This window comes from Phoxinus phoxinus (genome assembly GCF_949152265.1).
Source record: "Phoxinus phoxinus genome assembly, chromosome: 9".
Taxonomy (NCBI): Eukaryota; Metazoa; Chordata; class Actinopteri; order Cypriniformes; family Leuciscidae; genus Phoxinus; species Phoxinus phoxinus.
Window position 1 is genome coordinate 31,635,627 of NC_136884.1, and position 26,596 is coordinate 31,662,222.

Genomic DNA, 26,596 nt, shown 5'->3' on the forward strand with positions numbered 1-26,596 from the left:
ATACAGATGGTACTCAACCAGAATGCCTATTACCGCCGCGACAGGCACCGCGGCAAAACTACCGCGGTAAAAATAATCCAGTCGCATTTCAAAGTCATTCGCGAAATGACCGCCAGATGGCGCAGAGGGACATTGTGCAAAACAGCAGCTATTGCCGTATTTTGAAATGTAAGCGGGGTTAATGTCAATTGACAGATGAAATAGGCTACTGTAGAACATAGTTTAGGACAGAAAAATAGAATCATAATTTAAAAATAGAGACGAGAACAATAGGCTATAGCCTTTATTTCATATTGAAGCCTAGACGTCGGTGGGCGACATAAGCTTATTGCCCGTTGGGAGCAGCGTGATAAAATAATAATAATAACAAAAATAACGAACAAAAATAAATTAGGTGCAAAGAAGCTGATTATTTGTTTACTACTCTATTGAGGAATAAGACGAATGATGAGCGCTTCTCTGGAACAGATTGGATAAACCGGGCATTTCTAAATAAGTAAATTCATGGCCGAATGGTAGAACTTGCGTATCGATCATTTGGATGACACAGGTTCGAATCCCGAACAAACATAGACTATTGGACATTTTATTTTAGACTATTAGTGCATGTCATAGCCTGTTATTAATGCAGACAATCAAACAAACAAAACATTTTTTTATACATTGCCTTTTTTTTGGGTTCCTATAAAGAGTTTGTAAAACATGTTTTTTTAAGCAAGGTGCGATTTGCCAGGGGGACGGGGATTTCCTTCTGGTCTAAACATCCCTGCTTCTGCTGAATTATTTTAATCCCCCCTCCCTCCACAGTAATCAATGCTATAAATTACTTCACCAATAGACCATTTAAAATATGTAAAGATATGCAACAGGCACGTTTAAACGACAAACAATAAAATCAGAACCAGTTTCAGTTCATGGTTCCAGTGCCTTAATGCATGCACGGATTTCAAAATGTCACAAAGCATTTTGAGATTATTTTGAATGAAATATTGAAGTTTTTAATTAAGTATTTTGGCACACCACACCGAGTGGCGCTATCCATTGTTCTAAAGTCGGGTTTTATTCTGGCATGTTGAATTAGTGTTCGGCAGATGCGGCTGCGCGTTCATTTGGATTTATTTTTCTCATAACAGACAGCTAAAATAACTTAGGCCCTTTAGGCTACTCCGTAGTTTTTTAGTCATACAGATCAGAGTAGAGTAGCCTACATCGTTCAAAACTGTAAACTTTTATTCATATTCAAACTTTTATTCAAAAGTGTCTCTGTCGTCCCTGTCTCCGGGAACTGCGCGTCACAAAAATGAACCGAAAGCCACTTTCCTCCGCTCAGTCACGATAAGAAATCGGCTATGTCTAAAGCCTTTAAATGTTTAAATATTTAATAAATGTTATCTGATTAGGTAATCCATGAAACCGAGAGGTGCAGAGGATCTACTCAAACTATTATGTGAGCGCTTCAATGATGAACGGACAAGGGTGAAAATCTCGCTATAATTAAATGTAGGCCTAGTCTAGGCTAAATCACCCTGAATTAAATTGTAAAAATAGATCAGATAATTTATTTGTCGAAGTGTTGCGATATTGTTTCATTTAAGTTCATAATTATTATATAAATGTTATTTAGTTTAGCAGCAGCAAGCACTGTGGTTCGAGATTTATATATAAAAAAATAATAATAGCTAATTCACAAATCGCGCACCCTGGTTGTAAGGATCCAAAGATCCCCGTGGAATTTAACATTGAGTTGAACATTGTATTCATGACAACAAATGCGTTGTCATGAATTTGTATTTTGTATATCATGCGTTTGTATTTAGGTTTGCTTGGAAAAAGCTGGCCCAAACCGAGGTAGTGTTTTATTTCTTCAATTATTGAAATAATTAAATGTTTATTAATAAACTTTTATGACAGAAATATTAGCCTACATAGCCTAAATAATTTAATTATTTCATTATCAACACTTTACTAGCCTAATGCTAATGTCTAGTGTGAATTCCGACTTCTCTTTGTTTTAAGTCGGTTTCAAACTCAGATAGCCTGTGGGGGGTTGGGGGTTCAGGAGGTGTTAAATGTTCCGTCTTTCATATGGAGAGTGAGCCTGATGACCAGGCAAAATAGGCTACTTTTAAAGATAAATCTCTCGATGTGTCCAAATGTAGGCCCTTAAATTATAAATATTGTAGTTTTATATATTGTATTTAAAGAGGTTTCACACACACTTTCAGTTGAAGTGTTCAATCCATTTGTTTCAACTGGTTTTGTAGAATTTTAACACGTTTGAGTAGTGTGTGTGTCAACAATCTGGCATTATCTAAACATGAACTATCGACGAAACGCGTTCTTGCCAACTAAACGAATGCAAGTGAGCAGCAGATACAGAGCGCTTTTATTCGCGATCCACCTCGTTTTATTGTACGGTGAATTCAACCAGGCATTCTGTTTGAAGCAAGACTCAATCATTTGTTAAAACATTTTTTTTCGTGATTTGTATGGATGACACACAGCGACATCAGTAGCCTATTATCAGCTGTATAATGGGGTTTTACCCTGAAATCTTGTTTAATGTCGAGAGAGACCCGGCGCGCGCAGTGCAGGGAGACTAAATAAACTAAAATAAAAGAGATCCAGCGCGAGAGAAGCAAAGGAAATCTTAATTTATGTAGCTTTGAACTATTTTCGTTTTGTAGACTAGCCTACTGTTTTAATTGTTTATTTAGCTGCAATTTCTTTGGCAATACAGATTTAAAATGTCGCAAGAATAAGATTCTGTTTCTTACTTAATAAACTCTAACTCGATGCAACCCTGTTTTAAATAAATAAACTGCCCCCGACACTTTATTTAAACCTTGAAATGTCCAGGATCTGTTTTTAAAAATTTCTTCCTTTGCTATGGCGGGAATCAATTGTCAGTCATCTCAATTTCGTGGATGATTCACAAAACAATAATTTAGCAGATTAAAGATAGCTTCATCATTTTCATTTTCTGACGCGATCGGCTGATAATCTTCCTTCATCAGGTTTGTCGTCAGTGCAGCGGCTCTACTGGAATCTAGCAAATGTATGTTGTAATGTGCCATTGATAATTAAACAAAACGCTTGACTTCAATAAACAGTTAGGCCTACCTAAGCATCAAGAATGGTAAAACATTTAACGCTGTCAGCAAAAGCTAGTGAGATTCGATCTCGCATTGCTTGAAACTCCGTGATGCTCGTGCTGTTGCGTTATCCACTGCGCTATCATCGGTCCGCTGAAGTCCTTGCTCTTGCAAAGCCTGATTGATGTAGCCTAATATTTTTCTATTGCAATGTTTTGTTGAAATGTTTTCATTATTTATTAAATGTATTAGGCCTACATTTAATTTCAGTCTTGTGATTATGAATTCATTTAACTACATGTTTAACTTGAATTGATCTGTTTTACCACATTTCAAACACTCTCAATGAGCCGCGGCGCGGCGGCACATTAGGCAATAGAGAGAATAAACTGACACTTTTCAAAGTCTGCGATTGTAGCGCCACTTAGCGGTCAAAGGCAGCAAATACACCCCCGCAATTTTACCGCCGCGGGAACGGCGGCGGTAAAAGTCTCATTCTGGTTGAGTACCATCTGTACATAGTGATTGAGGTAATGAGATTGTTTGATGCTTCGTGATTATTAAATACCTGAACCTAAATACCAAAGAATAAGAAGACATAATGGAAATTAACTTAAACACTTGGTCATTTGTTTTTAAATTCTTTAACACTGAAAAATAGAAAATGAATTCTTATTAGATTTAGATTTACAATTAGAAAAACAAAATAATTATGTAGTCCACTGCCATTTACTGAACATGAAACTGTTATATTGCACACATTTTAAAATAAGAGTAATAATATAATGTAATAAAATAATAGAATTACGGTGAAAAAACGAGACAACACAGACTCATATCAACAAAAATACTAGGCCATCTTGGTTAATGTTTCAGAAAAGTTAAAATGAGAAGAGTTACAGTTTTTCCTTTAGGATTTTTTTAGCAGTGGGGAAAGGTCTGTCCAAACAACAAACACCCCTGATGCTGAGCTTAGCCTATGCTTGCTAAATGGTACCCCTTGAGCCTGTTCCTTAAGTCTGTTTACACCTATAAAATAATTTTAAAAAATGAGTGATGTGAGGGATTATTGGTTGTCAAACAATCTTTTGGGTGCCCGCAGCCCGCTCGCAGTGTAAAGCGGGTGTCTGCGATATTTATACCCGCTCGCAGTGTGAAGCGCGTGTCCGCGCTATTCTCCGACACGCGGTGTGTTTTTACGCTTGCCCGCGCTATTCTCCGACATGCCCGCTCGCGGTGTTCTTTATCAATCAACCAAAGCCGGTCGCGGGGGCGCCGCCCTCGCCATCTTTCCATTCACTTCACTGTTGCTATTTAACCAGAGCGAATGAGACGAGTGCGTCACGTGTGGTGTTTGTCAACGCGCCTTTGGAGAGAAGTGAAAGTGACCGCTCGGCTAGTATCGATACTTCGGGAAATTAGTATTGGTACCGTTCAGATATTTCAGTATTTTTGACAACACTAGTGTTAGCTGCTTTGCTGGTGACAGAAAGCCGGAGCACTGCATACAACCTTGTTTCCGTTGCCATTTCTAATTGGCCAGCAAGCCAGGAACGCGAGATTCGACCATTTTGATTGGCGTTTGTCACTCAAATGTCAGAGGCGGGGGAAAAAACCTCAGACTCCTGAGGTTAGGTTATTGCGGGAGTTAAAACCTCAATATCGATGCGATAAAGGTTAATCGTGCAGCCCTACTACCTGACATTAAGAGTGCTACTCCTATTTCTGTTTTAAAATCTAGACTTAAGACACACCTTTACTCTTTAGCCTTTCCTGATTATTAAATTATGGATTAGCAACTGTTATCTTTGATTTTTACTCTATTGTATTTTATGATTGTTTTGTACAGCACTTTGGTCAGGTAAGCTGGATTTAAATGTTCTCTATAAATAAAATTTACTTTACAATTGAATGTCAGTAACGACAGCAATGCTGTGACGAACCCTTTCAAGCTGCCACTCTAGTATAGCGATTTTAAAACTATGGCTATGTTTGTTCAAGTGTGTGAATCATCAAAAAGTGGGCGAGTCTGAAGCACAACACTCAGAGGTGATGTGCCATGACTGTAATGTAGCCCTCGAGTCAACATGTCAGTAGTTATCGTACTGTAAACAGTAACAGAAAAACCAACAGATGATAATGAGATCATTGAAACCTTGAAGCCCACTAGACAGTCTGTCTGCTTATACTAACAACCATGACAAAGTGCAAAAGGTTTACCTCTGTTATCAACTAAAGAGTGATACCTGCATTCACTATGGTATTTAAATCATGCTGATCATCGTTATTATCTTATTAAAGGACCAGCGTTACCACCCCTCATAACCACCTGATCTCCACCTGTTTCTTCTTTCATTCTGGGAAACAGTATCAGGAGTTACTCTTATGACATCTTACTTGCATAGGCTTACATCTCAGAAGAGTGAATTGAACTACAGAGCAAAGTGCGGCAAACCAACTGAAGAGAAGATTTCTTTCCGGTAATACAACAAATTATATACTTACACTGACTATCTGACTACTTTTGCATTGTCTGCATTTATTTTATTTTATTTTTTTATTAATGAATGGATTTCCTTTATTTGGTAATAATCTGTAATGGTTGGGGTTTGTACAGATTTTGTAAAATGAAATTCCAGGACTTTTCAAGAACTACTTTTTTTGGATTTCAAGGACTTCAATCAGCACTCATCAAACGATATCTTTATTATTATTTTTTTTTTTTATTACTCAAATGACATATACCGGTATATGGTGGTATATGATGTTTCACTTCATAGAGATCAATCCATTGACCCCTTAACCATTGAAAGGATATTGAAACAGATCCCCCCCCCCAATATATGATTGATCTGAAGAATGTAAGTTGTATTATATACTTATCATATACTTAATATCATGCTCATAGCCATGCGAAATAGCATATCTCAGACGGGCTGCACCGTTAATTTTGTGTGAAAAGATTTTGATATTGAAAGCCTAATTAATGTGAATTTAAAACTTGGTTAAAGACAAGTAAGCAGTCAGTAACAAAATAAGAACAAATAATCAAATTGCAAATAGGAAAAATAAATACAATAGAACAATGAAAGGCTACAAATAAAATAAACAGTGTTTTTCGGGTAGATCTAACCTCTACAGAAATTTGAATAAAGTAATCAAATGTGAAAAAAATTCCATATTCATTACTGTATAATACATTTGTTTACTAGGATAATCACCAAGACGAGTGATTTTTTTTTTTGGGTGAATTCGTCCGTACAAGCGCATGACGTGAAATACTATTTAATTCAGTATTCGCGCGCTGAGACACTGGTTTGCGCGGCGCGCGCTTTGGATGTTTGCGTTCATAGAACCAAACGTCCAGTAATAATGTAGGGAACCACTCGCTATACATAAATCAGGTAACAGTTTATGTTTTACTTAAAGTCCCTGTAAAGTCAAAATTAAGTATATGTTCTGAGTTTGTCACACCACAGAAAAGTTTGTTATTAGCCACCCAGCCAAATTTGAATGATAAAAAAGCCGGCAAGTACATAAGGTAAGCTATCAAAATCTTGAAAAATTTGCAGTGGTCCCTGCTCTCAAACGCTGGGGTCGTGTCCGCTGGCTGCGCTGAAACCACGCCCACTCGCGGGTAAGCTGCAGTCGCCACACTCAACTGTGGAGTTACTGTGGACTACCTACTTATAACATAAGCACACAAGGCAACTTACACTCATTGGTGGGCACGCACTGCCGATGATGGCACCAGTTGTCGGCGCGACGGGAGGATGAAGGCCGAGGCGGGAGATAGCCGGTTCGGCCCCATTCACCAGTGACAGCGGATTATCAGTGAATCCCAGTTGTCTCCAACTAAAGTTTATAAATCTATACCGTGTAAAATGATCACTACAGAGGCGGGTTTTGGTGGTGATCCTCAGCTCTCCATCAAGGTGGCTCTTCACAAAATTAATCCACCTCTTCTTGATGTGATCGTTTTTCGGAAATTTAAATAAGGACATCGATCTGTTTTGTACGTGATCGCATCCAGGTAGTACGTATTTGCGTGACGAAGGCATAGATAGCTAGCAAACTGTGATTGAGCGGGAAACTGATGTGAATGTGCTCTATTGTTAGAGGAGGGGCCAGCGTCAGGGGCTCCAGTGCGTCATCAAGTAGGGGCGTGTCCATGAGCTTAGGGGCTCCAGTGCGTCATCAAGTAGGGGCGTGTCCAGGAGCTCAGGGGCTCCAGTGCGTCATCAAGTAGGGGCGTGTCCAGGAGCTCAGGGGCTCCAGTGCGTCATCAAGTAGGGGCGTGTCCAGGAGCTCAGGGGCTCCAGTGCGTCATCAAGTAGGGGCGTGTCCAGGAGCTCAGGGGCTCCAGTGCGTCATCAAGTAGGGGCGTGTCCATGAGCTCAGGGGCTCCAGTGCGTCATCAAGTAGGGGCGTGTCCATAAGCTCAGGGGCTCCAGTGCGTCATCAAGTAGGGGCGTGTCCAGGAGCTCAGGGGCTCCAGTGCGTCATCAAGTAGGGGCGTGTCCATGAGCTCAGGGGCTCCAGTGCGTCATCAAGTAGGGGCGTGTCCAGGAGCTCAGGGGCTCCAGTGCGTCATCAAGTAGGGGCGTGTCCATGAGCTCAGGGGCTCCAGTGCGTCATCAAGTAGGGGCGTGTCCAGGAGCTCAGGGGCTCCAGTGCGTCATCAAGTAGGGGCGTGTCCATGAGCTCAGGGGCTCCAGTGCGTCATCAAGTAGGGGCATGTCCAGGAGCTCAGGGGCTCCAGTGCGTCATCAAGTAGGGGCGTGTCCATAAGCTCAGGGGCTCCAGTGCGTCATCAAGTAGGGGCGTGTCCAGGAGCTCAGGGGCTCCAGTGCGTCATCAAGTAGGGGCGTGTCCATGAGCTCAGGGGCTCCAGTGCGTCATCAAGTAGGGGCGTGTCCATGAGCTCAGGGGCTCCAGTGCGTCATCAAGTAGGGGCGTGTCCATGAGCTCAGGGGCTCCAGTGCGTCATCAAGTAGGGGCGTGTCCAGGAGCTCAGGGGCTCCAGTGCGTCATCAAGTAGGGGCGTGTCCATGAGCTCAGGGGCTCCAGTGCGTCATCAAGTAGGGGCGTGTCCAGGAGCTCAGGGGCTCCAGTGCGTCATCAAGTAGGGGCGTGTCCCGGAGCTCAGGGGCTCCAGTGCGTCATCAAGTAGGGGCGTGTCCATGAGCTCAGGGGCTCCAGTGCGTCATCAAGTAGGGGCGTGTCCATGAGCTCAGGGGCTCCAGTGCGTCATCAAGTAGGGGCGTGTCCATGAGCTCAGGGGCTCCAGTGCGTCATCAAGTAGGGGCGTGTCCATGAGCTCAGGGGCTCCAGTGCGTCATCAAGTAGGGGCGTGTCCATGAGCTCAGGGGCTCCAGTGCGTCATCAAGTAGGGGCGTGTCCAGGAGCTCAGGGGCTCCAGTGCGTCATCAAGTAGGGGCGTGTCCAGGAGCTCAGGGGCTCCAGTGCGTCATCAAGTAGGGGCGTGTCCAGGAGCTCAGGGGCTCCAGTGCGCCATCAAGTAGGGGCGTGTCCAGGAGCTCAGGGGCTCCAGTGCGTCATCGAGCCCCCGTTTTTAGCCCCGGCCCAAAAAATACTGAACACAGCAATGGTGAAAAACTGTTTAACGGTCTAACTTCACAATTCAGTACTTCACAGTTCAGTCTTTGTAATATGTGTTAGCAATACATTTATAACATTTATAATGTTTAGATTTTTTTTTTAGAATTGCCTTTACAGGGACTTTGTTACATACAGTATACGATTTAGTTTTCATCAAAATAACACGTGCTGAGTGAACGATCAGCAATCAAGAGCATTCAACAGAAGTGCGCGCTATCGCTCTCGTTCTCTCTCATCAGTTAACGTTAATAATTAGCTACATGCCTCGTTTTATTTTCTTTACCATCCGACTGAACTACAAACTTTCCACTGATGTCTGTCCAGCTCGCGCGTTCCATCCCCTGCGCGTTTTTCTCATTTCAGCTTGCGCACCACAGCTATGTGTTACTATACACACGCTGCCTGGTAGCCCTATCGGTTATTGGTATCGGAGCATTTTTACGAGTGCAAGTACATGAGCACGATATTGATGCATCCCTATTTTTTATAATTCAAGCACTTTCCAAGTACTTTTTCAAAAATATGGCTGTTTTCCAGAACTTAAATTTCAAAAAGTCAAATTCAAGCACTTTAAGCACCTTGTACGAACTCTAGGGCACTTTGATTGCCGGGTACATGATTGTAAGTGTCTTTAGAAAAGAGCATCTGCTAAATCTGCCTTAAATGTAAATGATATAGAATAATTTAAACATGAGCTGTATATTTTATATTTATATATTTATTTTAAAGTGGTCATGAACTGGCTTTTTATATTTTTTATATTGTTGTCTGAGGTGAACTTATGACGTTCGCTTGGTTTTTACATTCAAAAACATCAAAATTAATAAGCAATAGGCTATTTTCTACCCTGGTTTTGAGCCTAGCTGTGTGCCCTGTGATGTTAAATTCAGTGTGTTTTTTTGACAAGCTACATCCTTCATAGTTGGACACTTCTGTGACTGGTTAGACACGTACACATAATCATTAGATATCAAACAATCTGTAGCCATGCAATACTATCAGATTTTTTTATTTATTTAAATGATTTATTTATTTATCGCCATTCCTGTCAGATCCAATATAGAAGGCACAGCATCAATTTTTAATATTAATCGGACTGCAAATCCAGTCTCGACCTGTGTCTTGTTTACAAAACAAACCGCGGTGAAATGAAGCAAACAAACGCGCATGTTTTACCCACGTCAGCTGGAATTTCATTAAAAATAAAGTTAAACCATGCATTGCTAATATTGGAATCCGAAGGAAGCTTATGCAGAAACTGTCTTCTTCCACAACCAGGCACTGCACAATTTTTCATAAACCGCATGTTTATTGCTTGTTAGCTCGATCCGGTTTAGCAATTATCAGCTCGTAGGCCTATGTTATTTAGATATTGCATGTAATGTGTGAATCAGTGGGCGGGGCTAAACAGGCAGTGTTGAAGTAGGTGTTGATCTTCTTCTGCGGAGGCGGTGTTTGATACCCTTTGACGTCATAGTTCCATCCCAATCTGACTTCTGACCTGTAATACTGCCTTGTTTCTGGAAACAAACTGTTGCATTACTTTCCCTGTTATCTCTGTAAAGCTGATTTGAAACAATCTGTATTGTAAAAATCGCTATATAAATAAATGTAACTTGACTTGACATAGAAAATCAATTTTAAAATCATGCTTACTCTTGATTTACTATCATTGTGTACAGGTCAATTTCAGATTCAGAAAGAAGAATGTCTCACACTGTCATACCCGTGACCTCCTCAACGCTGGTCATCCAGTTTCAACCACCGACACAAACACCAGCAGCTGGAACTGGGACAAATGTTCCTGTGACTGTTTATGGACAACAGCTAGCAGGAGTTTCACCTCTTCATGGACTTCAGACATTTCTGAAAGGCCAACCAAAAGCCCTTGGGGTGAGAAATTGTTCATAAACCCAAATAATTGTATCATTTTTATTGTGTTTGTCATTGTGAGGTAAGGAAAGTGGTACACGCATGAACAAAGCATACTCTTTTTTTATTGATTAATGTGACTCAATGCCTTTGTGACAATGCAGGAAAGCCAGCAATATAAGATTAGGTTTATCATTTACAGAGTAAAGTAGTAGAAATGTATAGTGTATCAGTCACCGTCACCAGTTAGAGTGCCCGTGAATGCCACCAGAGGGTAGCCTGGGAAAACCCAGACCACTTCCGGCAAATTTAGATTTGCTCTGCAAGTGGGTCTGGCAAAGAGCCCATTGAAACTCATTTCCAATCCGTCGAAATCGCGGCACCAATCAGAAACGTTGGGGCGGGCTTTACACGATGACGACAGAGCAGAGACGGTGACTGACGCAGATTTTGTACATTACAAAGATGGATGCCGCCGTGGAACATCACAACATCACTCGTTCGAATCAGCTATCGCGTCTGTTTCAAGCGATTTAAAATGGTCATTTTCGTTAACACAGAGAATTGCTGAGAGTCTCGAGATGTATCTCCGTCGCTCTGCATACGTCATGTCATTCATCGCTCTGATTGGTTTTAGATCTATCCGACGTCCGTTGGAGACGCCCCTGTGGAAATGAATTGTCTATGGAGCTTTGCCAGACCCTTACTCAGTTACAACTGAGAGTGGTCTGGGTTTTCCCAGGCTAACCAGAGGGTACTCTACCTCAGACTATTGATACTCCCTCAAGGACTTCATTGCCCATAACTCACTGCCCAGTCTAATCATCCATGATTATATTCAGCTGTGTCACATCTTTGTTATTCCTGCCTATATAAAGCCTGGTTCATCAGTCACTCCTTGCTAGATCTCGCATGTCTGTTGGTACTGCATCTCTGAGTCTTGTATCCTGGTTTTCCCATGTATCATTCTTTGATTCTCTGCCTGGCCTTTTGGATTTCTTAGTTTACTTTATCTCAGTCATTGTTTATTTGTAAATGACCTTTGCATGGATGTGGATTACGATTGTGGATTACCCTTTTAATAAATACTTTAGGGTGGGCAAATCGAGGCTTCGTGGAACACTGAAACAGTTGAAGCAAATGTGCCGTATTGTAGTGATGGTGAAATGAAGCCAGGGCTCTCAAGTTTTGAAGACAAGCAAGAGTGACACCCCCCATACTTTGGGGGGAAAAAAGAAGCATACTTTCATTACTTTTTATTTGGTTGAATTGTCAGTGCCATGTGTCAAATATTTTCTTCTGCAAGTCTGAGCAATTATTAATAATAACAACAAAAACACTAATAAAAGTATGCTTTTTACCTGACATATTTTAAAGACAGATGCAATGATTAATGCATCCATGGCCAGGATATAATTATAAAATATGACATGATTTTAAAAGTGACTTATAACATCGACTATGCAATACACTTTAATTGATTTAGTGCTAATACAATTATTAAGCCTATTTGGAGAGAGAGATGTTTATAATGTAACAATATGTCAGTCATCGTGTGATAATGAAAATATGACTAGGCCTAGACCACTTGTTCTGAGCAGGTGTTGTCAGTGAACAGGCTGTAAAACTGTTGGCTAATTACAGTAACTCATGCTATTTTCTGATTGGCTATTGTGTAGCCCCTTTCTTTTTGTTAATTGGCTGTTAAGTGGCAGGCTCAACTAATAACTCCAGGGGAGACGCGGCGACACGCTTGTTTCCTGCCAGCTCCATAGTGAGAGCGGCGCGGCCAGATACATTTTGAGATCCAGATCCAGATCCTAATCCTACGAGTTCATAGGCAAGGCTATGTAAAATGTAAATTTTATATAATCAAAATAAGAACAGATCATGTGGTTATGGCAAAACGAATCAAGCTCCGATACACTGCTTCAATGTGAGGTTTCGTTTTTTTTATAAAAGCTTCGAAGCCTTGAACAAAGTTCAAAACAATCCGACAGTCTCCACGGTGACCCCTAGTGGTCAGAACAGTGTAAATGCAACAAAAACCCAGGCCAAACATGCATAAAAACACTTTTTATAAATCTATTTTATAAATATACAATTATCTAATCATCTATTAAGATTATCAAGTGTCTTATGTTCTTTTATCAATTGTTTGGGTTTGTTTTGTTTGTTCTATGAATGGCTCAGCTAAACAGGACAATAAGAGACTTAACTACCATTATTCATTTTCATTATACTAATGTCTAATGAAAACATCTACAAATGTCTAAAACTGATCAGATAGCAGGTAAAACCAGTGACTCCTCATGATTCATGGGTTGACAGAGATCATCGCCCCCAGTGGTGTTTTGATTTCGAATTGCTTCGAAACAATTATGACGTAATGAAACCTTGTTTACTGAAATCACGTGACTCTGGCAGTTTGATACACGCTCCGAACCATTGATTCGGAACAAAAGATTCGTAAAGGTTTCGAAGTTTCATGAAGCAGTTGTTTTGAAATTGCCATCACTATAAATATTGCTTTTGGATCCTCAACCTCCGTGTCTTGGAGCAGTTCATAACAGAGAAGAAGAATGTTTACGGAGTTGCAATCAAATTTTTTTTTTTTTTTTTTTTGCTTTATCTGCAAATCAGTATGTGAATTTATGCAATGAGAGTACCCAGATATTTTTCTAGTACAATCATAAATCCTGAACTACAGCTGTTATAAATTTATACTCTTCATGTTATATTGTTACCCAAAATGTTATACTTTTTTACTTGCTTTATAAAAGACTCTTGTCCTTCACAGACTGTCCAGATAATGATCGGTCTGTGGACTTTCCTGTTGGGAATCGTGTCTTCAATTCATGCAGAATCCATCTTTGTCTATAGTGGTATTCCTTACTGGGGATCTCTCATCGTAAGAAACAATTCAGTTGTGTCTTTCATAACACAAGTTACATTTTCCAACAGAAGCCTTGACTTATGTCTTTCTCTCTGCTCTCAGCACATCACCGCAGGCTCACTCTGCATTGCTGCAGAAAATAAACTGAATTCACCCTCCAGTTTGTGTTTGGTATGTACACAACACTTCTTGTTTCTCAGGGGTTAAGCACCAGAGGTACAGGAACGCTATTGTGTTTGTACTGATTTCTTCTTTCTTCTTTTTATGCCATAAGTGTATGGCATCAGTGACTGTAATTCACAGTGAACCAAAATAAGGAATGGTAATGCTAATTTTTCACAAATTGAACTTTTTCCTCCTAAACGCAACACCCAAAAAAATGAAACTTAATAGACATAGACTACAGCACATTTTGAGAATTCACACCAAATTGTGTATTGTTTGCTCTAAAATACATTATTTTATTCAAATATAGTATCCCTTAATCATCCACATGAGCCATTTTGAGAATTCACACCAAATTGTGTATTGTTTGCTCTAAAATACATTATTTTATTCAAATATAGTATCCCTTAATCATCCACATGAGCCATTGGTGCTTGGACCCTGATGTCAAGTAGTGTATTTTTTTTATTTATCACATTCCATATACTTTTCCATGTTAACAAGCAAAAGTCCTTGCTAATTTATTAATCCATTTTGCTTTTTTTCTACCTTTAGGTGAAAGGTTCCTTTGGAATGAACATTTTCAGTGCTATATTTGCAGGCACTTCCATTATCATACTTTCATTTGATATGACTCTAAGGCCATTTTACGGTTACTGCGACGGTTATGGTTGTTATGATTATGAGGGAAAGTATACAGTATGTCACCAACTTTTCTATTCACATTTATTCAATAATTACAATGAGATCACTGTGTGGTCAGTATAGTTGTATTTTTCAACATTTCAGAAGTTTATAGATCTCTTACTATTACTGATAATTTACAATTAAAGAAAACATTAACATTATACATTAATTGTAAACTCAGTCCAGTTTGACCTATACTTATGGTGTATTACTACCGCATTTTACGGACTATAAGTCGCTCCGGAGTATAAGTCGCACCAGTCAAAAAATGCGTCATGAAGAGGAAAAAAACATATATAAGTCACACTGGACTATAAGTCGCATTTATTTAGAAATTTAACAAAATCCAAGACCAAGAACAGACATTTAATCTGGAAAGGCAGACGCAATATCACACAGAACAACAGGCTGAATAGGTGTCCGGCTTGTTAACGTTACACAGGGTTTCCCTGCAAACACTCTAAGCAACACACGCCTGCCACCTTAACTACGTTGTAAACAAAATGTATATGAGCGATATCCGCTGCGTTACTCTGTCCTGTTTAGAGCTTAGATTCTCTGCCCGAGCCCGATGTTTCCCGCCGCTATACTCGGGCCGGACCCGTGATCTAGAGACGTGCGGCGCGGGACTAGATTTGATGGCCGAGCGCGGGCGGTAATGCACTCACGCTGTGTGTGCGGGCTGCGGGAGAATAAAACGATTAAATAAAAAATATCTATGAATAAAACATAAAAACTAATAAATTGTTATTCATCTGTTGCAGAAAAGCAACAAGAACAACTAAAACAAAATAGAAACGATTTACAGGCCAGAGTTTCTATTTGTAACATGTTTGCAGCATTGAGCGATGTAGCCAATCACAGACATATGTGTTGATTTCTTGAACGCAATGGCCAATCAGAAGCATTTAAGACAGAATCCCCTCACCGCTCAAAACTGACTTTTTGTTCAGTGCTGAATTCTGCATGCTGGCAAATCCTCTGATTATAAAATATATTATGAAAGATTCATTATGCAGTCAGCTTCATTGATAATAACAGAGATGTATGAGATCGCGATGAACTGATGTCAGCTTTTTAGGAATTATTAAAGGAGAACTCCGGTCAATTTTAACATTGAGCTCAATTTTTAGTAAATTTGGAGTGCTGTCAATACAGAGAACAACGACAATCGACTACTTTGGACTTCGACCGAAAACAGGAACTAAATACAGGTATTTGCGCTTGTTGAATTAACATCATTTTTATGAATATCTTTCACATCTAATGCAGTCAGATTCACTCGTGTTCACTCTTAAGGAATCACTCAACATGGCTGGGCACTTGTAATGACACATCAAGGATGTTAAGAGGATAAAAGCAGGTTTAAAACTTGCCCCATTGAAGTCAATAGGGTGCAAATTTTAAAAATAGGATAACACGATGTAGGCAACACCGATTTTTGTCGTTGTTCTCTGTATTGACAGCACTCCAAATTTACTAAAAATTGAGCTCAATGTTAAAATTGACCGGAGTTCTCCTTTAAGGGAGCGCGCATTAAGTCATGGCAAACCATGCACACAGCTTGCTTGCTTTTATGTTAAATTAACAGTGGATTGTGAATGTTAATGCTTTAATAACAAATCATTTATCAGGAGCATTTATGCTGATGTTTATGGTGGCGACACGTAGGCTAACACTAAGTTAAGTTAAGTTACACAAAGTTAAGTTACACCTTAACTAACACATTTTCTGCGGGAAACCCTACACAATAGCATAAATAACATATAACTGGGAGGCTGAATAGGCTAAATTAACATTAGCCAGCGAGTCCAAAGAGTTACCAGTAAGCAAGTTCACCAAGCTCCCGATCTCATTCCACACTGAATCCATTGAGTTCTTCCTCGGTGTCGCTTCTGAACAACTCCGCTAACTAGAGCGCCCTCTCGCGGCTGTAGACGGTAATGTTTTCTCTTGGTTCATCTTAGTCAGTATGAATTAATTTTGATATATAAGTCACATCTGACTATAAGTCGCAGAACCAGCAAAACTATGAAAAAAGTGCGCCTTATAGTCCGGAAAATACGGTATATAAACCTCAAGGATGGTAGATTTTGAACTGCTGAGCAGCCTGTGTACTGATGTGAGTGCTATTATTTTGTCATTATTATTTGTGCTAATGTTGAATTCTCACTCAGACTCTCTTCTGGGGAATCAGTGGTGTATCATTGATATTCGCCTTCCTTCAGTTTATCATCTCCATCTATCTGTCAGGATTTGCCTGTAAAGCCACCTCCTGCTGTTATCAACAGGTGAGTAATGTGTAAAGTTCCCAAACTTTTTTTTGTCAGCAATGGAATTTTTTTTTTTTTTTTTAAATAATATATTTATTGAAAATTTTCAGTGCAAAGCATGGTAAAACATATTCACAAGAAGTACCAATTAAATATCCAACCAATCTCCCCTCCCCTCCCTCTAAAAAAAATATTATATCAAATTAAAAAAATAAATGAAATACAGAGGCAATGAAAAGCACAATGTAACGTACCATTAAAAGACTTACCAAAACAACTACAACTGCAGAGTGTTATACTTGTACACTTCTTTTCTCCTAGCTAAGTCTATCAAGCCCACTTTCTTTCTTTTCGGGACCCTGGGGACATTTCAGTGTTTAACCCTCTGGGGTCTAAGGTGTTTTTGGGGTCCTTGAGATGTTTTGACATGACCTGATATTTGTATTTTTTTCAGTTGCTTATAAACATATTAATGGCAAAGGTGTAATTACACTCTATTTAGCACGAACATGGCTATCATAATATGTGAGCAACATGTATGTACATGTTTGCATTTTTGAGAGAATATTATTTATGCGTGGTTATTAAACTCAAACTTAAATTTTCTGATATAAGACCACAAACGGCCAACTTCACATATTCCCACAATACTTTTGACTAATGGATGTTGTCGGCTAGAGTGTTTACTTCAAAATGATCTGAAAATCATCCGGGCTAATCATTAAACAATAGATTGATTTAAATTTTGTAAGACACTTTTTGTTTGGAAAGGCAATATGCAGGTGGGCGTGAATGATCCAACAAGGTCATGAATAATGTCCTAATTCACACCTGAGAGAAGACAAAGACCTGCTAATGCTGCATACTAATGAGCCTTTCATTGAGGTGTCACTGAGCCACAAGAAAGAATGCAAAGACAAACACACACACACACACACATATATATATATACATACACACACATATATATTACTACAGAATTCGCCTTTGGCTAAGCCACGCCCTAGAATGTAGATTGACCAATCACAGCGCAGCCAAGAACGAGCTCCCACAGAGGTCCGACACTTTTTCACAGCGTTCCATTGACTTTAACACCGGCGTCTCATATTTTTGGTCTCGGCAGGCTATTACCGTAGTAGTTTTATCAGAAATATGGTTAAACGTTGTGCCTGGGGCATTTGTAACACAGATACGCGTTTCCCAGAGAGGTTGTAGGGGGGTGTCCGTTTTTTTCCCTTCCCAAAACCGAAGTAAAATACTGACAAGTGTCGTCTTTGGATTAAACTGTGTGGACGTCCTCAGTCAGCGAAACCCCTCAAGATCAACAACACACTTTTGTGTGCTCTATTTTTGCTTTTAACCTCACTGTGAAGTTATACTAGTTTGACCGTTTTAAGCTGGTTTAGGTTATGATTTCGGTTCTCTACCCTAATTGTTGATACGCTAGCACACGCTGCTAATAAATACAACTTTATACTCGCGTAGTCCATTTGCTTTGTAATAACGATTATAGAAGTGAAGAGACCTACCCTCCTTTGCATGAACAGTGTTGATATTGTTTGTCCCAGCCTCCGTCTCGATTAGGATATGCGGTGGTTAATTTTTTGACTGTGACCGTTATGCTTTTGCCTCTATTTGGATGCCTTGTTGTTGCTTGCGTTTCACCGGTATGTCTTGAATATAGCCTTCGAACGCACACTGCAGCCCCTTCTGCCTACTTCTATCGGACACTTTATTTGCTGCTTTATAAAAGTTTGATAAAATTTCAGCAGGAAGAGCCGTCACAGCATAAGCCATGTTGATACAAAACCAGAGCCCAGATGAAGTTGTCGGAGGTAGCAATAGTAACTAAGGGGGGCGGGGCTTAGCCAAAGGTGAATTGGTTCAGAGTTGGAAACATCTTGAAAAAAGTGTATTTTTCCACAAACTGTGTATGCTTGCAAATTGTATAATATCCAAGGTAAACATTTCTAGTAATTGTGCAGTTAATTCTCATTCGTATTTTCAGAAAGTTTTGGATGTAGGCTATCCTCTCCCCAAATTTGTCACTAATAAAACACAAAAATAATTTAAAGAGAATGCTTATATTGACCTTTTAAGATTTTGTTTGCACCTTGTAAATTAGGTTTTGATGTGGCAGTAAAAACTTTATAATCTATCCAAAACGAAATGTTGTCTTTCATATTTCGTCTGTAACATATTGTCTTTTATAATATATATTAGGGCATAAATGTTAATTTGCAGTTTAATATGTTGCTTATACAAAGACATTTTATTTCAACGTATTCAGTCGATTTTTACTCATCTCAGTAGGCAATATAGATAGTTTGCTAAAAGCTAAATTCATTCACACAGACACGCGCGAGCTGTAGTAAACAACAGCATGCATATGTGCCGTGCATTCATTCAAACACAGAAACGCGATTCAAATTTAAACAGTCTTTTGCGATTTACAGACACCATTTCATATCGCGATTAGAACAAAGCACTTACTGATCTGCAGCTGGATCCGTGTTAGGCTACTCCAGCACGTTTGAGGTAAAATTTCCAGGATTATCACGATATTATTATTCCTCACAGCGAGTGTGTTGTCCAGCTGTTGTGGGCGTTGACTGGTTTGCATGTGTTGCTTCTGATCATCTGCGTTTGAATAGCGCGCGCTCTCCATGGGCGTCACATTAGCAGAGTAATGAGCTGGCAGAACGATAATGAGAACGGCTGATCTCTCGCTCTTTTTATATAGATTACATAAACAGTTTTATTTAGAATATTTGTTTTACTTTTGAATTTGATAATTTAAAACTACACACTTAAATGATTATAGAGATATATATCTCATGTCTGAGTGAATAGTTTTAAGTTTAGTGACGTGCACCAGAAAAAAAGTTCACGAGACGGAGAGGCAGAAAGCACACCCTGTATATTTTCTTTATTTTACAAAAGCACAATGTTTTATTTCGATTGTAAGTGGACACATAAAAAAAGTAGACATTTAACAGCTTATTTTTTCATATTTCTTAAGTCTGTATGACCAAAACTGACGGAGTATTTTAGGTCTATTTTTCTGCTATGTAAAAAACGCGCCCGCGCGTTTGACTTAGAGGTTCCCAGATAATTGAAAAAAGGATTCCAGATCCTGTAGATAAGAAAGGGTCTGTTCTTCATGGCTGTGGAAAAAGCCTCAAGTGGAATAATACTTGAGACTGTATGCAGCCATTGATTTAAGGTGGGGGGATCCTCCTGCTAAAGATACATTTCCAAGCAGAGTAAACCAAAATATGAAGAAGGTCTCTGTTCTGAAGGTCCAAGGGTATCTCATAATTTAGGCAGGTCCTTGCTCCAAGCCGAAGATGGCATTTAAAAAATGAGTCTAACTGTAGGCCAATCAGGTCATCCTGAATAATATTCCCGACCATTCGTGTCATGATTCTGCCTTAGTGTCCGTGATTTTCCCTGGTCGTAAGGCAGGATCATGACAGAATCATGTTTTGTGTTCAAGCTCATGGCCAATTGCTTGGGCCATGTGCTGGTGTTGTCTCGTCTTCTAGCCCCGCCCTCCTTGGTATCCTCGTTTAGTCATTATTGCTTTACCTGTGTCACCTGTTATGTTATCATTTGTCTCCCTACTTAATCCCCTTGTGTTTGCTGTCCTGTGTCGGTTCATTGTTAATCATACCTGTGAGTACCTTGCGGAAAGTCTTGTTATTGTGAGTGTTTATTAGAAGTAATGTTTGTTTATTGTGAAGTCTTAGTTTAGTCTTGTCAGCCTACGACTCCTTGTCCCGTCTGAGTTTCACCCCCTCGTGGGTTTTGTTTTCCTGTTTTGTTCATAATAAACCGTGTGCTGTGACTACTGTCTGCGATTCGGTTCATTCCCTTCTTCACCTTTCCAACATCATAACAGAATGAACTGACCAAAACCGAACCCAGCAGTCACTATTGTCCTCGCCCATCAAGTGTCAGTCGGACCCTCTGGAAGATTGGTGGCTCAAGGCTATTTCCGATTCAAGGAGATGCAAGCTTCCGATTCCCCCCCAGGGAAAGCTGTCATTGAACGAGTATGCCCGGATCGTGGATGAGGGGAGGTTTCTCTTACCTGAAAGCCTCTTAAATAGCTACCTTATTGCAGGCCTCAATGATCCTCCCCCTCTGGCTGAACGGGAGAGGCTGGTCCGTTCCGGGATATGGTGGTCTGTTTGTCGCGGAAAGACCCGCCGAGTGCCACCATGTCGCCATCACCTGGCTTGCTCCCCGTAATCCCGGAGGGTCGCGTTCTCGCCGTGGCTACGTTGGGGGACCGGACTCTTTCCACCTCGACTCCCGAGGCGTCTTCCGCAGTTACAACTCTTCGCGGAAAGCGAGGAAGACGGCTGTCATGGGAGTCAGCATCGGAGTCCTCTTTGACGGAGTCTACCCCTTCTGGGACTGTCTTCCCAGAGCCTGCTACGGTCCCCGCAGAGATCCTTCAACCGGTCCCTAGTTCAACAACGGTTTCGGCACCGCGACCTAGGAGAAAGAGGAGGAAGGGAGCCCCCCGTCCTTCGTCTCTGCCTGGTGTAGAGCCCGCTGCAGCAGTGAACGCTGTCCCAGAACCCGCTGCAGCAGTGAACGCTGTCCCAGAGCCCGCTGCAGCAGTGAACGCTGTCCCAGAGCCCGCTGCAGCAGTGAACGCTGTCCCAGAGCCCGCTGCAGCAGTGAACGCTGTCCCAGAGCCCGCTGCAGCAGTGAACGCTGTCCCAGAGCCCGCTGCAGCAGTGAACGCTGTCCCAGAGCCCGCTGCAGCAGTGAGTGTTATTCCTGAACCTACAGTTGTGAGCGCTGCAGAGAGGGCCAAGGCCGATTCAGCTGCCGAAAAGGTTTTGCGGCCTGTTTCTGCCCGTCAACGCATGCCTGTCCTTGTCGCCGCTGAAACCTTGTCCGAATACCTAAAGACCTTTGTCAAGATCCTAGAAGTCCCTGTCAGTCCTGTCATTTTGCTCTGTCCCAAGTCCACAGCTGCTGTGAGCGCCGTACCCCAGTCAGCTGCAGTGAGCGCCGTACCCCAGACTGCAGCCGCGACCGCTGTTCCTGAGGTGGCAACTGTGAGTACTGCACCCGATCCTGTCCCTGTGAGCGGTGCACCCAAGCCTGCCACAGAGAGCGCAGCACCCGTATCTGCCACTGAGAGCGCTGCACCCAGTCCTGCCCCTTCGCCTGTCATGTCCCCCAGGAGTCCTGTTTCCTCATCCTCTGTGTCCTCTATGTCTGAGTCTGTTGCTGCTTCCACCAATGGAGTATCCCAGTCTGTCTTCCCGGTCGCCCCTGTCTCCACTAGTCCCCGGCCTGTTTCCCCTGTCGCCACAAGTCCCCGGACTGTTTCCCCGTTCGTCCCTGTCGCCACTAGTCCCCGGGCCGGTTTCCCCTGTCGCCTCTGAACTGCCTTACGACCAGAGAAAATCAAGGACACTAAGACAGAATCATGACAGACCATTGAGGAGCGTCTGGAAGCCGCTCCTTAAGGTGGGGGTTCTGTCATGATTCTGCCTTAGGCCCTGTTTACACGATGGGAAAACGCAGATATTTCTCTGCGTTTTGGCCTGTCATTTACACGAAAACGCCGTTTTTATCCCAGAAAACGATCATTTCTAAAAACTCCGGCCAAAGTGGAGATTTCTGAAAACGCCGGTTATATGTTGTCGTGTCAACTGGGAGAAACGGGGTTTTAGGTTCTCTCTTGTCGATTCTGAGGATTCTGATTGGCTTGCATGGCTTTATCCTTCTCCCTACACTGCCGCCCATAGGTTTGACATAGTTATAAAGGCGCTCGACGGCGTATTTATGCGGGTTGTGTGCACGATGTTATTATTGAAAACGGAGGGGGAGAAATATTCGTTTCTCTAAATACCCGGCTATGTGTAAATGTGGCCTTAGTGTCCTTGATTTTCCCTGGTCGTAAGGCAGGATCATGGCAGAATCATGTTTTGTGTTCAAGCTCATGGCCAATTGCTTGGGCCATGTGCTTGTGTTGTCTCGTCTTCTAGCCCCGCCCTCCTTGTTATCCTCGTTTAGTCATTATTGCTTTACCTGTGTCACCTGTTATGTTATCATTTGTCTCCCTACTTAATCCCCTTGTGTTTGCTGTCCTGTGTCGGTTCATTGTTAATTATACCTGTGAGTATCTTGCGGAAAGTCTTGTTATTGTGAGTGTTTATTAGAAGTAGTGTTTGTTTATTGTGAAGTCTTGTCAGCCTACGATTCCTTGTCCCGTCTGAGTTTCGTTTTCCTGTTTTGTTCATAATAAACCGTGTGCTGTGACTACTGTCTGCGATTGGGTTCATTCCCTTCTTCACCTTTCCAACATCATAACAATTCGAGTCATCAAGATCAGCCTGAAGGCCAGGTGGGAAATCAGGGTTATCATGAAAAGAAGTTAACAAAGAAAGATGCTTAACATCCAACCTTCCAACAACCTTCCAGTTTCCTTACTTGCTGCCAATTATTCAACATATTCTTTTAAATTATATTAACTTTGGTCAAAGCATAAACTTTAGCAGGGGAGGTATACAAAAAATTACGCAGGAGAAATTTAGGGAAGCGGTTTCACATCCAATCCAAGTGGATTTCGGGTAATTTACGAACCATTCTAAAAGAAATCTAGACTGAGCACCCAACAAGAAAACAAATGATGCAACTAACCCCCAAGATTTAACAGGGAGGGACAAACAACTATAATTTAGTCTAGGTCTTTTTTTTAGCCCTGATCAATGAAATTCTTATTATTAGGAAGAGATTGAATACAATTCTTGATTTCACTAAGGGTTATTGGATTATCTAAGTCTAAGACATCTCTCTGTAGCTCTGACATTTGGCAATGATTACCTTGCAAAAAAGTATTCATATCACGATAGAGCATGATTTGAATTATGAGGTGAACAATTGATTATAAAATTATTTAAACCTATTATTAATTTCCTTATTATTATTATAATAGAGAGAACCGCCTAAATCCTTAATTCAGGGTATGTTCTGAGCCGAAGTCCTGTTATGGAAGAGATTGGCTAGGTAACGATTGGTTTCACAAAACACATATTGTTTCCCGCCTTTTTCATTAAAATCGCTTCTAGTTCAGTTTTAGTAATTTGTAGGTCAATTCTAAGTTCGTCCGAAGGAGATGAATTGTATCTGGCCTGGAGATCATGAAGGTCAAGCTCTAACTTCCAGAAAAATTGCCACTTCCTTGGGATCTTTGAAGGACCTCTCCTGCCCGTCCACCTAAATCCTGAGAATGGCCGGATACAATATGTAGGCGAAGGAAATTCCCTTTTACTTGAACTGCTGTTTGACTTGATAAAATCTTGCCTTTTCCACATCATTGACGCAGAAAAATCCTAAAACAGCATGATAGGGGCTTCGTTGTATGTCAGGGCGCGCACGCTTTCCGTGCAACTTGTATGATCCGAACTTTGTCCTGGAAATAGTGGAACTTTACGATAACGGCACTGGCCCAGTGGAGGACGGTGAGTGAGGGAGCGGTGACAGCGATTTACCATTGATTGAGCAGCCAAAATTTTAAAAAGGCGGTTGGGTTACTACCCTCCAGAAGACTGATAACACGCATATTGCAGCGTCAGCTTCTTTCTTTTTTTAACTCCATTTGAAGTACATTGATGTCTATAAAGCTGTAATACTGAAACTGTCTGCCAGTGTCATTGCATCTGTGGCATTTCACAGTAAGAAGTCATTAAACTCTACATGTGTATTTTCCCAAAGGTGCCGTTTGTTCCTCAAGTTTTAACTCAACATCCCTGTTGTTTTGGACACAATCACTTCCATGAACTTAACAACTCAGAGGTAAGAGAAGCTTCTAACCCCAGTTTAATTAGACTTTGACTAAAATGGTACTCAGTGACGCTAAATTCAAATATTACATTGTTTTGTGGAATTATTTTTCTATGTATGAACTGAGTAATGGGTGCACTAATTGTTTAACATTATCAATAAATAATCTGTAAGCAAGAAAGCTGATCATATATTATATTTCTTTTAGATATCTGTGGTCAGCAACCCTGCCATGCATCAACAACACCTTCCTGCAGAAATTCCTCCACAATACAGTGAATTTCAATAAATATGAATATTAAAACAGAGTTGAGGTGGGACGCAAGGGTTTTCCCAGATCATTTTTAACTCACAAATGTGTGAACATTAACTATTCAAGAATAGACACTATTTTACGATTTTCTTTCTTTGGTTAAGTCAGGAAATTTTCCAAATCATCAGTGAAACTGGATAGATTGTTTTGAACAACTAATTGCTTAATACAGTATAATCTATAAGAATAAAGTATACAGAATAAAAAATGGCTTATTAATGTCTCTTGTTTCCTTTCAACTTTTTTAAAACCAGGCAATTCACTTAAGAACGAATTTGTATTTACAACAACAACCTGGCAGGAGAATATCAATATCCTGGAGGAAACACGGTCATATTTATAATAAAAACTTAATTAAAAGAAGGGTGATGGAACTGTGTAAACAGATATAAATATAGATATTAGGGATGTCAAGCGCCGATCTTGAAATATCAGGGCCGATCAAGGTATTTCACTACAGCTTCCAGCACTTTTGAGCATGTAACGGTAGCATCAACAATGCAAACTAATGGTAAACCTCTGAAGGCTACAATAAGCCTTAACTTAGTGAGAGGATTACGGTCTCACCTACACAATACAACAGCACTCTGGAAGGCAAGCTTCTTTTGAGCGTGTGGTTTCTCCACAGTAAAGAGCAGCGGGTGCGAGCGATCACCTCTCTCTCTCTCTCTCTCTGTCTCTCTCTGTCTGTAGAGCGGCAGATAACATGCAGAGAGAAGAAAAACACCAGCAGACATCTAACAGAATATACAGTAACATAATACACAACCATGGAACGTACACCAACATCCTATGCTGGTCCCAGCGTGCAAAACATGTCTTATGCTGGTGACCAGCAATGCTGGATTTTTCAGCAGGATATATATTTATATTAAATATTATGAGTTTTGTAAACTTCACGTCCCCTGCCTTTGACCTGAGATTATGGGATAGACTTAAGCCCTGAAGTGACCCTACAGAGGACAGTATGGAGAATGGATGGATAAATCTATGGATTTGTGAAACTTATTGAAAAAGTATGACCTATTTAAAAGTGACTTAATGAGTTACCGTAATAATGTTTGTAGGCTATTTAATAACATTATTTAACAGTAACATTATTTTGAGTTAAGAGTATTGATGGATCGTATTGTAAGCTGGAACATTGTTTTGATATTTTTAAATGTATCATCTTATAAAAGGGATTGTGTTGTATCAGTTGTAAGTGTCAGGCTTGATTTCCTGGTTCAGTGACCAGCTTTACCTTCATTCTGGGAAACAGTATCAACAAGAATTTGCCTTATCTTATCTCAGAAGACTAACCTAAAAACAACTGAGCAAAGGGAAAAAGAACTGGGTTTTTTTTTGTAAAACAATATTAGATCATTTTACCTTGGCAATTTCTGCATTTTTTTAGATTAAAAGGTACATGTTCAGTTCACTTAGTTTTGTCGAGGCCATGACATAGTAAGTCGTGGGAATGTCATAGCATGTTGATATATATGACAACGAGTGACATCCTTTTCTTGTGGCCACGAGTTTGATGTGTAAACAAAAACACATGACCATAGCAACCTGTGATTTCTGAAAAGGATATTATTAATACATTTAAATAATAACATTTTAATTTGAATTAAGAATGACAAATATATATATTTTCCAGAGCTCTGGTGGGAAGGAAATATAGAGACCGGACATCTTGGAACTTAGCTGGAATACCTCTGCTCATCAAACAAACGAGAGAAAGGATTTAAAGCTGTATATTTCTAGCTAGCGTTAATGCCATAGCCTAAACATTGATGATAGCGTAATATCAGGGTAACACTTTATTTCCATAGTCCACTTTAGACATTCTACTAACTATAAGTAACTTTGC

General features: G+C 40.6%; 1 protein-coding gene across 1 annotated transcript; it reads left to right on the top strand.

Annotated features, from left to right (window-relative positions):
* The first annotated feature begins 5,304 nt into the window (after positions 1-5,304).
* On the top strand, positions 5,305-24,947 carry LOC307004685 (membrane-spanning 4-domains subfamily A member 4A-like). The gene is made up of 8 exons (XM_079624082.1): positions 5,305-5,575; positions 10,400-10,610; positions 13,390-13,500; positions 13,588-13,656; positions 14,206-14,349; positions 16,515-16,628; positions 24,360-24,440; positions 24,637-24,947. The coding sequence occupies exons 1-8, from the start codon at positions 5,481-5,483 to the stop codon at positions 24,715-24,717; spliced, it is 906 nt and encodes a 301-aa protein (XP_079480208.1). The 5' UTR covers positions 5,305-5,480; the 3' UTR covers positions 24,718-24,947.
* Positions 24,948-26,596: the final 1,649 nt, after the last annotated feature.